At 42.0% G+C, this 17,248-nt stretch overlaps 1 protein-coding gene across 4 annotated transcripts in view; it reads right to left on the bottom strand.

Annotated features, from left to right (window-relative positions):
* ZNF608 (zinc finger protein 608) overlaps positions 1–17,248 on the bottom strand; it is a 115,754-nt gene that overhangs the window by 63,229 nt on the left and 35,277 nt on the right. For all 4 annotated transcript variants that reach the window (XM_049873555.1, XM_049873544.1, XM_049873550.1 and 1 more), the window contains one exon: positions 3,539–3,794. In XM_049873555.1, the coding sequence (XP_049729512.1) occupies positions 3,539–3,794 (256 nt within the window). The remainder of the gene's footprint in view (positions 1–3,538; positions 3,795–17,248) is intronic.

The raw sequence follows: 17,248 nt of genomic DNA, 5'->3' as shown, positions 1-17,248 counted from the left end.
AAGTGGGTTTAATTTTTAAATTGGTACAAGAACTTTAAACACGCTGTACTGAGAAAAAATGCAAATGGAGCACTCTTGAAAATGGTTGCACGCTAAACACACATCTTATGACCCAAGCCTTTGCTAGAACGAATTCTTAAACTCTGTGGAGGTCAGAAGTTTAGTTTATTCAGCAAGAATAACTCTATTAACGGCTCCAGCTCCTTCTTGTCACCACAGTAAACATCCACACATTCCAAATCTTGGAGAATGTGAGGCAGTAAAGACAAGGTTGTGGCTGCCAAAGGCTCTGCTACTGTGCCTGAAAACCATCTAAAGCTACTGGCCTGCTGCATGACTCTACGGAGCACCTCCCCAGAGATGACAATGAGAGCATATAAAAGCAGGTACACATGACTCAGGAGATTGATTTTTCAGTAAACAGGGTGGAGCCCTTTGCAGTGAGGCTTTACATATATCACCGCCAAATAATAATAATGAATAATAATACTTCAAAGTTATTTAAGCACATGGCCAATCAAACCCGTGCCGTCAAGTCGATTCCAACTTATAGAGACCCTATAGGCCAGAGTAGAACTGCCCCATAGGGTTTCCAAGGAGTGCCTGGTGGATTCGAACTGCTGACTTTTTGGTCAGCAGCCATAGCTCTTAACCACTACACCACCAAGGTTTCCAGCACATGTCCGGAGTACCAGAATTCCCCATCAACCCATGTACTGCAATAGTTTTGAAACACAGATTTTTCGAAATAAGCCCATCTTTAACTGGAGGCTAGGGTTGAAAGTCAAAATTAAGCACACTTCTAAGCAAAGTAAAGTGAGAAATAACCCAAGCCTTACAGCTGTCCCAGAGAGTCTGTGGCTAATTTTACAACATCTACCACCCAGTGTGGTGACACTGCAGGAACTCAATCCTATCCCACACTTGAATAAATAAAATCAAGACAAGCAATAAACTGACGGGCGCTAAGTCATGACTAAGAAATGGTAGGACAGTGCTCCACTCTAACAAGTCAATCATCCAAGTACAAGAAAATCTTACTTTCAAGTTTATTGAAGATTAACCCTATTCTTTCCAAAGCCTTTCCTTTTCCTGGAAATATGCACATCAACTAATGAACTGTGACCTTATTTAGGACTTAGCTCTTTTTCTATATTTTCTCACCAAGATACCAGTCTGAAACCCTTATCTACCTCTCAGATGTAGGGAAGACAACCAGGCACAACTCAAAGAGGGGTAATGAAGAGAGGCTGTTGCCCACACTGGGCCTTGCACTGCAGGGTGTCTGTACAGGGAAACAAAATGGGAAAAATTGAATTCCACCTCCTCTTCCTTCAGTTCCTCCCAATTTGGTTTCATGGTATTATTTCAAATGGCTTCCCATAAAGGAACCCTGGTGGCACAGTGGTTAAGAGCTATGGCTGCTAACCAAAAAGATCAGCAGTTTGAATCCACCAGCCACTCCTTGGAAACCCTATAGGGTGGTTCTACTCTGTCCTGTAGGGTCACTATGAGTCAACAGTGGCTCAACAGCAATGATTTTTGTTTTCTTTCTTTTTTTTAATCCCCCAGAATATCTGAAGACCCAAATTAAAAAACAAAAATACCAAGGGGGGGGCGGGGATACAAAAAAAATTCTAAAGCCAAAAGCAAATTTAACTCTCCCTTCCACCTGAGCAAAAAAGAGGGCTCACCATGTCTGCTGCTTTCATTCCCTTCCTGTGCTTCCTTCCTGTAGAATACAGTCCTTTTGTTCTTTACTATCTAAGAATTTTTTAGTTACAAATATAGTATACAAACAAGCATATTGAATGTGATAGGTGGAATTAAAAGATTTGAATATGAATTTTTGGTTTTCTATCTTGAAATAGCTTGAGCTGTTCTCTGCCTTCTAACAATAATAGTTGCACCTGTCACCTAATTTTCATTCATTTTTTTAAATAATTTTTATTGTGCTTTAAGTGAAAGTTTACAAACCAAGTCAGTGTAATTTTCATTCTTTTTTATTCTCTCCTTTCATTCCCCAATTTCTCACATCCTTAACTACTTTCTCTCAACTACCACGTCCCCCAAACACCCTCCAGGCACTTAGCATCTCCTATCTGCCAAGCCTCTTTTGCATATTTGTATCTTCTCCCTTTCATTTTCAATCCTCAATTTTTTTCCCCTTGATACAGAGGAAACTGAACAATGACTTCAAGTCTCAGATCCTTTTTATCATTTTCATCCTTGTCCTCACTCCTCTCCCAGTCGCATCTCTAGGGTTGGTGTCACCCAGTGTGGTCACCCTCCCCTTCCTCATGGATCTCTTTCCATACCAGACCATACACAATCCTCAGTAATGTTTTTTTGTACTGATGTTACTTGCAAATCATAATTCCCGCGTAGCACTCCTTCTTTTCCTTTAATTACTACTTCACTCTCAAAAGGAATTATTGATATAGGTTCACAAATACTAACTACCACAATATTGTAGCTAAAGCCCCAGAAAATTAGATGAAATCAGTGACTATAAAAACATCAGTGGCAACAAAAACAACAGTGCATGAAGATGAGACCATGTCAATTGTGTAATAAATGACGGCTCTGACCAGAGCACATCAGAAGTTTCAAAGAGTAAATTAGCATAGAGTTTTAGCCTTGTAGGTATACTGATACATGTAAGCTGGACTTATGAAAAATGTTTTTGTTGTTATAACTAACTTCAAGGATAATTTCAGAGACAGTCATTCTGGTGTCACCTGCCCCCTCTGACAGTGTCACCCGGTACAGCCTGTACCCCCATGCTCCCCTGGTGACACCACTGTCCTCTCCCAAAATAACTATGATATTCTGGATTGTCATTTCCTTTACCTTGGAGACCAATCTAGCTTTAAGGGGGAAAAAAATCTTTCCTCCGTGTCCTTCATTTTACTCTGTTCCCCTGGTGGACCCTGGCGTACCCTCTTCCTTATCTTTTCTACTGTCCTAGTTCCCCATGTAGCAGCGCAGCTCTTTTTTTGGTCTGTAGTTTTCAATCACTCTTGGCCTCTGTTAATGACACTGGCCACTGAAACACATCGTACCTGATGATCATGTGCTATGACATGTGGCCAACCATGGTTTGGATCCACCATCAGTGTGGCATATGCTCTGATTTATTTTCCAACAGGAATGATAAATTAAACCTAACTCATTTCTCTCGCCCCTTGTTTCCCACGTGACTAATGGACTGCATTTGCCAGGTGGCTGGCTGAGTAAACGGGCAGGGAAGGGGCTGTGTTTCCACCACACCTTTCAGGGGAAAGAGTAACCCTCAGCCTGCTTCTCCCCATCCTTCATCATAGCACTTAAAGTGGGGAACCTCTCTCAGGGACACCTGATTCAGCCTGAATTTAAAAACAGCTATGAACAAGAGGCCAAACACAGTTTTTGTTCCAACAAAATCCACTTTTCTTTTCTCTCTGAATACCACAAAACAACTCCCCTCAAAGGTACACATAAACACAAGAAGGGTGAGGAAGGCATGGGGAAATAGATAAAAATAAATTGTATTTACCTTCTTCTGTTTCATGCCACACGATCCCTTCCAAATTCACACTGGTCCCAGGTTCACAGGGCCCAAGACACTCTGGCTCTGTCACTACTCCGACTTCACACGTATTGACACCCACAGAACGAGTCCGAACCAAAAGCTGTTCAACCGGTGCTGCAATATTGGATGAAGATGGGGAAAAGTAGGAGGGCAGAATCTGAGGCGTGAGACTGCTGGAAATCGGTGGTGGCGGCGCCGGCACTGTAAACAGGGGGTCAACCTGAAAAACAGACAGGCTTACTGCAGTGGTGCTGCATTCGGTGGCTGCTTGTCAATGTCATCTGTTCACATCACTTCCAGAATATACCATCATTCCAAATTCCACTGGCAACTACAACTCATTTTGATTGTCTGAACAGTGCCAAAATGTAAAGTAGAATAGAAACGCGGATTTTTACTTTTTCATGCCAAACAAAATAAACATTCCAGCTCTAGCTTCCTGAATTACAGGCAGGCCTTCAAAGAAGTCTTCTAAATTCACCAATGGCAACCTTTAGCCCAAGGAGACTTGAATGGAAATATGCCTTTGCAAAATTAAAAGGATTTCCCACTAGTGATGAAATCTTATTTTTAAAATTGTAACACATTTGCCAAAGTAAAAACTCCAATAAATGCCACATACATCTTACTGGACATTTAAGCACGAGAGATGGACTAAAATTGTATTCCAAGTGTTTTATAAACCATAATGAATTAAATCACTACTAATATATATTAAGTTACTCTGCTGAATATACAAAATACATAAACTCGATTACACACAGTGAATCACGTAAACTGGATATTATTAGCATGTATTAAGCAGTAACTCCTAATTAAATGCTCTATTGCAAAGTTTGGAAACCCTGGTGGTGTAGTGGTTATGAGCTACAACTGCTAACCAGAAGGTTGGCAGTTCAAATCCACTAGGCGCTCCTTGGAAACCCTATGGGGCAGTTCTACCCTGTCCTATAGGGTCTCTATGAGTCAGAATCAACTCAACAGCAATGGGTATGGGTTTACTGCAAAGTTTACCAGAATTACTACTGGAAGAGAAATGTGTGTGCCCAGCACCAACAGAACTTGGGTTCTTCAATGCACAGGCCCCTTTAGTGGCCCAACTTTTAAAGATCCCTAAAGAGTCTGACCAAGGCTCAGCAGCTTTCTAAGCCTAGGAAACAGAAATGACAACCAAAGACCAGATCTTGTGATGCAATGATGTCTCCTTTGTGCCCCCCTAAGGGGAGGGGGGTGGGGACCCTCAGGACAGCAGCAAAGGAGTTCTTCACCACAAAAATGGTGGGAGTCTGGCCATAATGAAATCTAAGGCTATACATGTACTAAAATACACAGATCACCAACCAATCTATTCATTCATTTGGCCTACTGTGAGGGCTGTTAATAACTGCCACTGAATAGCTTTGACCCGGCTGAAGGCTTATCAATTGTGAAAAAGCCAAATGCAAAGCACGTCTGCATCAGGACTCCAGATTACCTAGGCCCTCATGTTGCAGATAGACACGGCCTACATAAAAAGGACGACGTCCTATGAGAAGGGCACACAGAAAGTCATTCTGGTAAAACATCATCTTGTCAGTTGTCTACATATTCCTAGTTAACCTTTGTAGGAAATCAACACTTCGCTACAAACATACAGCCTTAGTCGTTTTGTTTTGTTTTTAAAGTGTATTTTAAGAGAAGTCATATGAGGAAGTGTACTCTACTCCTAGTTAAACAGCTGAAGCAGTCATCTGTGACAGCTCCTTGTTCATATGACTGTAGAAACTATTTCTACAGTTTGCATTTCACTAAAATGATAAACTGACGTTCACTTGCCTGAGTAATCCAAGACGCAACAGAACAGCCCTTCACCCATCTGCATGTTAAAGAAACTTAATTTCCTGCTCACAAAGCTGCCATAAAACTTCCTTTGCTCCATGCTTTTTATTGTTCTGCATTCTTGATCACATGGCCCAAGAAAGAAAAGCATTTAACAGCTCCAAATCCCAGATATGGTGATTTATGCTTTCGTGTAAATGCCCCTTAATGTGGATCAAAGTTCACACTGATAGTTACTATTTTAAAACTGAGCTGACAAAAGGAGAATGAGGTTCTGAGGAAGGAAATTTAAAGGGGGGAAATCCAATGCTACCTCACAGTCTTTATCGCAATTAAAAGATGGTGAGAGATTAGAATCTTTTTCCAAAATTAAAGATGACTAAGGTAACATCAACCAGCTACTCTGCCCTTTTTTAGTTTTTTTTTTTTTTTGCACGTTTCCAAACAACTTCTGTATCTGTAGAGTTAGTTGCAAACTGACTGCACTTTGATGTTACACACATAAACTGAAAATTTTCAGTATTCTGAAAATATTCTTTACATCACCTAATCGACAACAGATATTAATACCAAGAGAACGAGTATAGCTTCAATTGGATAAACAAGACAAGGGAATAGAATAAAATAAAAGAAGGAAAGAGGCCTAGCACCAGTTCTCTGATTTGGGAAATGAGCACAAAATGGGGCAAAGCATGCAGCAGAAGTCACTAAGATTTGGGCCCCAACTCTGTCCCTAACTAGCTTAGGACATCGAGAGAGCCATTTAACCTCTCAGAGGCCCATTTTCCTCAATTGGGAAATATATTCTTTGGCCTTCCAATATTGACGATAAATACCATCACAACAGGATTTCTAGAATAAATCCCTATTGTAATATAACTTTGTGAGTATATAGATATACATACACCTATATATTTGTGGGCACCCTGGTGGCACAGTGGTTAAGAGCTCAGGCTGCTAACCAAAAGCTCGGCAGTTCGAATCCACCAGCCACTCCTTGGAAACACTATGGGGCAGTTCTACTCTGTCCTATAGGGTTGCTATGAGTCAGAGAATTGACTCGACGGCAATGGGTTTGGATTTTTGGTTTACACATTAAGGGAATAATTAAGTGATTCCAAAGATCAAATATCTAAAGAATCGTGATGGCCTGAGGGAGGACCAGTAAGTACGTTATCTGTGTTTATTTCCATGAACACAATCCAAATGTGTTTAGGTGATGATTATTTATAAAACCTTAGCAGGACCTTGGAGCTCTGTTCTCACATACTTTAAAATAAGGCTAAGATTCAGAGTTTGACTATAAATACTAACTTAATTGTACACAGACCACCCGCAATGTAAAAATAGGCTCAAACTCTGAAACTTGATTGGTAATATATGGTTTTAAATGTTCAAATCTTTGACTTACACAAATCAATTTCTCTCTTAGTTTTTCCATTGCACTGGCTTCCTCATGAGAGCTCAGAACTGCCATTCCCACAGGCAAGTGGATCAGCACTCCTAACTGCTCCTTTGAACCTAAGCCAGGGACGAGGGGAGAAAAAGGAACCCTTCCCTCGCTGTGGGATTTCAGGATTCAGGATAGGGACTCAAGTCCAAAGCCCACCTGTGTGGTCTACTGCAGCCCCCTCTTTCCCAGAGGTCATCAAGTGGAAAGGGGGCTGGGGGTAAGTATGCTACTTTTGAAAACACTCCAATTTTTGACCATCATTAAAAAAAAAAAATACGGAGTAGTCTGAATGACCGTTAGCTCTTAAAATAATAACTGGAGCAAGTGCTGTGCTGCGTACATACCCCTTGTGGCACCAACTGACAGTGCTGAGCTGCAGCCGCCTTCCCTTCAGCCTGACGGTGAGCTGCCTAGCAGAGGCAGTGAAGTTCAAGCCTCCTGCTTTTCTGGAGGCAGTCACAGAATATTTTAGCTAGAAGGACATTTGGCCTAACCTACTCATTCTAGAAAAAAAGGAGGTCCATTTTTGTGCAAAGGCAATAAGCTATCTGGTGGCAGCCCAGGTGAGCATAAAACAGTAGCATCCTATATGCGGAAAATGTACAGGAATTCAACACCAGAAGACAGAAAATGATGGGAGGGAAATAACTGAAACTGTGTGGCCAATTCTTCCCGCTAGATAATGCCCCCAGTGGGAGATGTTCCTGTAAAAAAACATTTCCATTCTTCTGTGCATCTCATGATGTCTAACACAAAACCACATATACCAATGCAAGATTTTAAAGGATTTTCAATAGCTATATTTGCCTTACACAAAAGATCAGTTCCACTGTACCCTGATTTCTCTGGTCACTGGTCCATACACTAAGCCATAATTTCTGCAAACCAATGAAGCTAAGGTCTTCCCGGGAGGAGGCAGCATACCAAGTACAGAACCTCTAATTGTTAGCACACAGGTATGGGTTCAAATCCTGGCCCGTCGGCACTTGCTGCGAGGGCCTAGAGCAAGTTACTTGGCTTCTTTAAGGTTCAGTGTCTGGACCTGGGAAATGGGAATAATAATGGGAATTATGAATATCTTCCTGTAACATCTATCTGGAATAAAAATGTAATAATAATGACAACTAGGAATAACTCCCTGGGAACAAAACTCCCTGGGAAGACTATTAATAATCATTACTCCCAGGTGGCTGCTGTGAGATATAATTCATGCACAGTAAATGCTCAGCACAGTGCTTAGCTCAGTAAACACAGACTTAAAAAAAAAAAGTCCTTGGTCTGATATTACAGCTCCCTAACCCTACACACCACCTTACAAATCTCCTTTTTATATCCTACTATACTTAACATAAATCTATAATCCCCTTCAAATGCACGGTTAACTGCAGTTAAAGTATGTTAAAAGTATAAGTAAAAGGGCTTAAACCTTAGAAGCTCAGCCTGGGGAAATAGTGCTTCTTTCATCCACTGACATCTGGCAGTAGTCAACCCACTTAATCCACCCCCATCTTACAGCAATCTCCATGAAGGTCCTGATTAGCCCAGTATTGCTGCACAATCTCATCCCACTAATCTTTTGTTGCACCTTTGTCTTGTATTGCTCTCCCAAAAGTCTCCTCCTACTCACCTAAACTCTATCACACATCCACCCAGTAAACAATTATTGCACACCTGCTGTGTGCTGCACACAGTGCAACCTACTAGCCGAGCAAGAGTGTGAAAAAGCCGACCAGTCCCTACCCTCAGGGACTCACTGCTTAGTGGGCAACACCGTGGCACTCATCAACTAATCACGGAAATACAGCAAAATTGGAACTGTGAGAACAGCATCCATATGGCTGTCCACAGAGGCACAAGAGAAAAAAAGGGCAGGGGGAGGGGGGAAAGGAGGGATGCATGAGAATGGGGAAGGGATCAGTCTTTGGAGCTGGAGTCTAAGCTCTACCATAAGCTGCATAACCTTAGGCAAATCGCCGGATTTCTCTGGGACTCAGTGCCTAGATCTGTAAAATGGAAATAACACCTGGCGAAAGTGACCATATGAGATCATGCAAATAACCATAGCACAGGGCCTCGTACAGTTACAACAAATAATAGCTACCCCACTGTCAATATTAGAAACCCTCGTGGCGTAGTGGTTAAGAGCTATGGCTGCTAACGAAAAGGTCAGCAGTTTGAATCTACCAGGCGCTCCTTGGAAGCTCTATGGGGTGCTTCTACTCTGTCCTACAGGGTGGTTATGAGTCGGAATCAACTCGACAGCAGTGGGTTTATTGTCAACATTATTATCATTATTACAAATATATTTGAGACCTAAACTAAAATAAAATTGATAGACGGTTCAGTCCTGTAGGGACAAAAGCTAGGATTCACTACATTCAAAGACAATTCAAGAGGCAATTATGAATACCTTTTGCAGGAGGGGGAAAAACCCCTAATATAGTTTTAAAGAGATATTCCTCATTTACAAATAGGTGGGGGATTATTAGTCTAATAATACTGATAACTGGAATAAAAGATCAGAACTGAGAACTGACTGGTTTTAGCAATGTTCCCTTGTCAAAGCTCTTTTCCTGTCATCTTGATGGGACACTGATGTAACCTATTAGAGCCCAAAAGAGGAAAGCAGGAAAGCAGCCATCTCCAATGGAAAAAAAAGACCCATAAGTCTAACAGCTGGTGGTGGCAGCCTGTCAAACCGAGGAAAGTTAATGTCAAGAACAGACGCAGGGCAGTCCCTCACTGTTATTTTTGCATGATTATTCCCAGGTGTTGGTGCACGCCGAGCAGTAGCCTGGCTATTTATCACACCAGAGTGCCCAAGAGTATGGGAGTGGGGAAGCAGGGAGGATGGAGGGAGGCGGGGAAGAAAAGGTTATTTACACAGAGATAGCAGCGGCACTTAGGGTGTGTAATCAGAGGGCTGGAGGAAAAAAAAAAATCTGCAGAGAGATTCTGGCAATATTTTCTCTGTTCACCTTATTTCAAGGGCTTCCTGAGTGCTGATTAATAAGGAAGGCTCCAAAGCTGGAGTGCTGTTTGTGGCAGCTTCTCATCACTCGAGCATCTGACTGTGTCAGCCGGTGATGGTTTTCAGTACCAGGAAACTGACAGCCAATGAGGGAGGCTCGCCAGGGCAGGACTGGTGGGTACTCCTGAGAGCACTCCTGTTCCACCCCACCCCAACAAAGAGCCACTCGGGTGGCTCTGCTGCATGAAACAGCTAGTACTGCCAGGCAGGAGGAGAAAGGGAGAATCCAGGGCTGAAGACAAGCCAGCCTTCCCCATGTACACATTCCCTCCCACGTCCCCGTGTCATGTCTAAATGCTGACAGGGGAGCTTGCCCCAGGTTTCTTCCATCTGTTGCCACGAATCTCCATACTTATCCTACTATTAACCCCTCAATCCTAGGATCCTCTGAACACCAACAATCTGAGTGGGAATGGTGTCTTAGTTTGCTCAGAGTCATTATTTTTACATTCTATGAGCACGCAGGGGCACTATTACTTAACGCTCACGTTTTCTCCATATCCTGGTATTTGGCTGTTTTATGAGATTGCCCACAGTCACCTTTTTAATTTAAAAAGCATTAGACAGAGACTGCACACCAGTACAGGGGAAATCACAGCTCTTTAAAGGTGACCATGGCCGCAGTCTCTTACTTTGCATTTCCACCACCCTTGTTGCCTGACAGCATAGCTTCATTAACAAAACCAAGGAAGCTTAAAAAAACTGCTTCCGTGAGCACTGATTTTTTCTTCAAAATTAACTGTCAAGGGTGAATTTCCATCTGTGACAGACAGACCTGAAACAACTGTATTTTGGTCATTTCTTAATCTGTGTCTCCTAAATGTGGTTGAGACTTTTCCTCTCAGAACCATGATCTAAATAATGTATACTTTACAGCCTGCTGTGGGAATAACATGAGCAAATTCTTACTAAGGGTCTCCTGTGTACCAGACACCGTACATATTCCAACCCTTTCATTCTCACAGTATCCTCATTTAACTGAGGCAGAAGCTGAAGATCTCAGAGGATGGCAACTTCTCCAAGGAGTTGAAATTCAAGGCCAGCCCTCTCTGATTTCAAAGCCCATAGGTATTCTCTTAAAAATAGTAACAACAGCAGCAGCTACTATTTTGCACAATGTAGAAGAGATTTACTGAGTACTTTTTATGTGCAAGCTCCACAGCAAGATTGTGAAGGGAGGTATTTTACAGATGAAGAAACGGAAACGTGGGACACTAACTTAAAAGACCACTTAAGATTGGTGGCCGAGCCAGAACTTGAATCTACAATGCTCTACCATCAAAAGCAAACTCTATCTAAATGTTAAAATAGAACAAGAAATGGAAAGAAACCTTTCTCCAAAGGTATTTTCTGACCCTTTTCTGTATGTTGGAAGCCACATATCTTAAATCACCTTATTTTGTACATAGGTTGGAATAGGGCATCTCGGTACTTCCAAGCAAATACTGCAATTCCTTCAGAGACCTCATTTAAAAACCTCAGAAACCAAACCTCAGGTTTTATTTTGTGGTTGTCACTGCTGTTTTAAATCATCCAATCCTAAAGTCTACAACTAGGCACACTGACTGGGAATTATTATATCACCATTTCCATTTTTTCATCCCAGGTATGAAAACCACTCCAAAAACCAAAGCCAAACTCATCGTGACCCTCTAGGATAGAGTAGAACTGCCCCCACAGGGTATTCAAGGAGCAGCTGGTAGATTCGAACTGCCAACCTTTTGGTTAGCAGCTGAGCTCTTAACCACTCCACCACCAGGGCTCACACTGCCCTAAATAAAAAGCAAGCAAAGACATCTTAAAAAGTGCTGCTATAGGTTTAGTAGCTTGACTGGGTAAGACTCTGCCTAGGGATGCACCAGGGCTCTTGCCCCAAGTCCAACAGAGCCAAGACAGGTGCTGCCATTCCCAGCCAGGATCCCAGCCACGTTAAAACCACAGGCAGAATGCCAACCCAGAGTCTCTAAGGCGCTGCAGGGGGAGGTGTTCATTGACCATTAGCTTATCACCCTAGAAATGGCCAAATATGCAGACCCCAAAGCAGAGGCACACATGGGCCAACCACATGTGTAATGCATGCCAGAAACAACGGTGACTATTTTTAACTTTATCCTCTAGCAAAACAGAAGGTATTGCATATATAAAGACAAAGAGTAATTAAACCACTCTATTCAGTGTCTTAAAAAAATGTTTTTGTTTTGAATCTAAGGCAAATTCTCCCCTAGCAGACCCTCAATTGTGTAGCGTTCCGTAGCCAAGTGATGCTGCTGGAGGTGGAAGAGGGGCCTCGGGACTCCAGCCCTGAGGACTCTCTCCACCACACCACATCGGTTGTCATACACTTAGCTTCATTTGTGTTCTTTGAAAAAAAAAACCAGTCCTACTGCTGAAACACAGATACTTAAGCTGTTTTAAAAGTGCCGCTGACATCTTTCACTGCTCTGAGAGCTGGCTGTGCTTTAAATAGTAGCAGTAAATGATCAGTGTTTTCATATCTTACCCATAAGTGTTCTCTGATTTCCTCTCATCCTGCCTATTCCAAAGACACTCAAAAACACAAAAATAAGCCGCAAAGAAAGAAGACAGTGACAAAGGTATTAAAAAAGCCTGTCTTCTTGGATTAATCCTTTTCATTAGTCCCTTTACTTTGTACAAAGCTGAATTCCTCAAAAGTTCCAAGCAAATCCCTTTCTATCAATTAAATCTTTTTCCCAGCCCCTTAAAAGTGAGAGACTTTTAAAAACCTCAATGCTAAGCTCGGGATTTTTAATCCTGGATTTTGCAGTGTTGCAAATGTGTGGTGCACCTATATTAGTGAACAAGCCATTTCAAAACCACCTGAATACTGGATGTATCTTAATAGATACTGCCCATAAATATACTGCCTGTTTTTAAAGGCCCCTTAATTTTTCCTTGTAAGGTAAAGAAACATTGAAGGCCTCATACTCTCACTCTTTTAGACATGGGCATGATTTAAGAAGGGAATGTGAAGGGGGTAAAAGGAAAGAAAAGCCTGTTTGGCGAAGAGAATCAGTTTACTCTCATTCCTCTCAACAGCAGTTTTTTTTTCACCTCATATTAGTGAGTCTCACTTGTAACAACACAAATGAGTATTTTCAACTAAAAATTTAGACAACTGGATTGCTAACACGGTACATGCTGGCTATAACAAACTAAATAATAAGGAAGTACCTGGGTCGCATGTGGAACTAAAAAAAGAATGAAAGTAAGGTCACGTTATGTGGAAAGAGTCAAAAACCCCTTTTACAAAGCCACAGAAGGGGACATTTTTTTTACTCCCTGTCCATGGTACCATCTTGGTACCACCATGTACTCTCCTCCCTACAAAATCTTTAACAGTTTCCACAAAAATCCATCATATTTCTAATGAGACTTAGCATGGACTTCTTGTCCCTATTCCTTCCAAATACTGATTCAAAATACTGACCAATTTCAAGAAATTGAAATAATTTTCATGTCGTACTGAATCGCAATAAATCACTCAGTAAAGTGCTCCACAGTTTATAACAGAAATGGAAGTGTGTTAAAAGAAAATCATAAAAGCTCCTACGGTCATCTATGTACCTATTTTCAAGGGCACTTTAAAGGACTCAGAAACCCTGGTGGCGTAGTGGCTAAGTGATACAGCTGCTAGCCAAAAGTTTGGCAGTTTGAATCCACCACGTGCTCCTTGGAAACTCTATGGGGCAGTTGCCCTCTAGGGTCACTGTGAGTCGAAATTGACTAGAGGGAAACAGGGTTTAAAGGACTCACATTCACTCTTACTACAGCTCTACAGAAAGGCAGGCGTGCGTTTTCTCATCAAATATTTGAAAATGGAAGTTTTCAGAGCTAAGTTAACTACAGAGTCAGAAGCAAAAGTAACAGACCATAGACTACCCTGGTGAGGTTTGCCATGTTCTCTGCCACATCTACACCATAACCCAAGCTTTAAAGAGTTCCTTCTCAGAGTCTCACAGAAAAGAGCTGCTCATAGGTCCAGAATTCTGTTTTCCCAACGGCAGACAGAGCAGATTTTAAAAGCCGATAGATCACCCTCCAGAATGCCTCCTCCTAGAAATTGTATCCATGTGAGACACACCAAGGAGGAGGGGATTATATGTCATCCTAAATCCTTCTGTGCTGCTTGAAGTTTAACATGATCATGTCTACTTTTAGAAGGGGGGACCTTAATATTTTTATAAAACGATGCTAAGCCATTCTACTTTAGAACAAAAGTAAACATAAGCTAAGGCAGAGGAGAGAGGGTACACGATTGAATATTATTTCAACCTCAACGAGCGAGTCGGGGATGGTGTAAGGGCCTAGTTTGTGTGACAGGGGGACATGTTAATCCCATACCCTCCTCCTCCCCCACAAAGTTTGCTACTTAAAGCCACCTCACTGTTGGGGAAGTCATTCCCTCAGGCAGCAAACTTTCAGCAAGTGACCGTATATATGCTCCTAACAGAGCCCCATGCTGGCAGAGGAGACAAACAGTGGCTGCAGTGCAGCGTGTGGCCTGGGCTGGATGGTCAGTTAAGCCCAAGGCATTGTGGGAACACCAAGGGGGTGGGGCAGGGAGTGTTCACAGATGGATGAAGAGATCAGAGTGTGGGCAGAGCTGAGTGGCTCTGGAAGTCACTTTTTTTTTAAGGGGCTCAAAACTTAGGGGGTCAGGAAGAATGGGAAGAGGTGAGGCTGGAGAATCAGGCAGTTCACAAAGAGCCCAGGCCAGCCTAAGAATCTGAGGTTTTACTGTGAGGTCAGAAGAGAGCACTGAGGATTTTTAAATAGGGAAATGAGAGGATCAGATTTTCATTTGGTGAAAAGCACACTGGAAACTGTGAGGAAAACAGATTGGGGGGGGTGGGGTGGAGATTGTAAGAAGAAAAACTACTTAGGAAGCCATTACAGTACTCAAAAGAAGAGAAGGCAGTCTTGGTAGGGATGGAGAGGAGAGGCTGACTGGAGGTGGGGGAAGGTGAACTCAAAGATGAGTCTCAGGTTTCCATTATGGTTGGTTATGTTGTCATTCCCTGTGATGGGTAGTGGAGGTAGCGGGTGGGCAGAGGAATGCCTGTGAGGAAATGTCTGTCAGGAAGCTCTAGGATTAAGAATGTCTGGAACTCGAGAAATATCTAAAGAAGAGTCACTGGCATAGAGAAAACTTCATTTTCTCAGTGAAGCCAGGGGAGCAAATGAGATGGCTCAGGAAAAATGTAAGGAGTACGAAGAGGGCAGAACCCTGCAGTCCTCAACATTTATGAGGCAGAAAGAGGAAAAGAGTAGCTGTTGAAGTCACAGCAAACTGGAGTGTAGAGTGACAGAAACCAAAGGAAAGAGGAGCTCTGAGATCAGGGTGGTCTCACAGGTCTGGTGTCCAACTCCAGGGTGAAGGCAAGAAGAGACAGTGCCTGCCCTTGAGAAGTTGTTGGCCCAGTGTCCCTTCCTAACTTCCACCTTCCAGAAAAACAGGGCTTCTAGCCTACTTAAAGGCTGCTGATGCCCAGAATATCCCATAATTTCACCCCAGCAGCTGTTGGGGACCCAATAGTGCAGCCCCTACACCTCCCAGAAACCTTCCATTTCTAGGCTTGGAGCAATGAGCATTTACAGGGGAAGAATACCAAGGGCAGCTTACCCTGCTCTGGGTTTCTCTTGAGCCAGTCTAGTTCAGGGATCAGCAAAACAAGGGCCTGTGGGCCAAATCCAGCCCATTGCCAGTTTACGTAAGGCCTGCAAGCTAAGAATGTTTTTTTTTTTTTTTTACAAATGAACTCTTGCAATCAGTCGACTGGATGACAGCAAACACTACCTTTGAATTCAATTAAGTGAAATGTTATTCTTCCTTCCCCCCCCAAAAAAGAATCCATTATTTTCATTGTTGTTGTTGTTGTGTGCCTTCAAGTGGATTCCTACTCATAGCGATCCCACAGGACAGAGTAGAACTCCCCGATACGGTTTTCTGGGCAGTAATCTTTATGGGAGCAGGTCACCAGGCCTTTCCCCCTCAGGGCAGCTGGTGAGTTCAAACCACCACACTTTCAGTTAGCAGCCAAGCGTTTTACCTACTGCGCCACAAGGGCTCCTTTTTTCTTTTCATCAGTAGACCTGTATTACAAAAAAATATACACTTAATTACCACCGTAATTTAAATTTTATCAATAAAAACTGTGAAAATCTGCTTTCTCTCATTATATAAGTACTACATAATATCCTTGATTTTGCCTCTTTGCCCATGAGGTCTAAAAAATTTACTGTTGGCACTTTACAGAAAAGGTTTGCTGATCCCTGTTCTAGTTAATGGGAAATGCTTGTATTTTTAATAGTGTGCTTAGGTTTACCTTGGACTTTACATGTTGGCAGTTGGGGAAGGGGGACGGGAGTGTGCTGGAAGAGGGCAGAAAGGAAGACAAAATAAAGAGGGTAGAAGAGAAGTATAGGGAACAAGAAGTACAAATAAAGATCTGTTTCTGAGTAAGGGGGAAAGAAAACAAATTAATATACCCACTACTCCTAGCTTTCCTAATAAAACCCAGAAGCCATGATCCAGGAGAGACATGAGAAGCTATGTATCAGTTGCTAACTTAAAGAATCATAACTTAAATCATTCAATAAATATTTACTGAACATCTTTTGATTATGCCAACCATTGTCCTAGGCACTAATATAATGATAATGAACACAGACAAGATCGCTGCCTTCGTAGTGCTTACAGACAAATGAATTTTCATATAAATATATATAAATAATGTATGGACTATATATAAATATAGATCATTTATTGACTATATATACATACATTCCTTCAGGAATAGAAAAAAACAGGCATCTTGTGTAATTGCAGCGTGTTTTTCGTAATACTTGTAATCTTGAAAGCAGAATGCTTAGTTTTAATTTCTCTCACAAGTGAATGAATTAACTGTAACAATTACTGTTCTCAAACACATTTTGTTGGAGACTGGAAATGAATCAGGCAATCCCAGAAATTTGAAAATTTTTCATCCAGAAGTTTAGTCATAGATGGGACAACTAAAACCACCAATTCCAGCAGAAGTTACTTCTCAGAGCATAATGGCAGACAAGTCAGTATCACATGCCAAGTGTCCCACTTATGCTTCTGAGCTGGGTAAGATAGTGTAATAGGTAAAAGTGCCGCCTCTGTGTTTGACTCTCAGATTGAGTACTTACTAGCTACATAATCTTGAACAATTCACAGAGCTTTTCTAAGCCTCAATTTTTCTACCTATAAAGTGGGGATCCCAGGATAAACTGTTGTACTTAACGTAGTAGGCACATTAAATGAGACAATCCGTATAAACCCCTATTACATCCATCACAAAACTGTGCTACAAAGGTTGTCGACTAT

Source organism: Elephas maximus, chromosome 2 (genome assembly GCF_024166365.1).
Source record: "Elephas maximus indicus isolate mEleMax1 chromosome 2, mEleMax1 primary haplotype, whole genome shotgun sequence".
NCBI classification, from domain to species: domain Eukaryota; kingdom Metazoa; phylum Chordata; class Mammalia; order Proboscidea; family Elephantidae; genus Elephas; species Elephas maximus.
The sequence above is the reverse complement of the archived record's forward strand: the minus strand, read 5'-3'. Positions and strand labels throughout refer to the sequence as shown.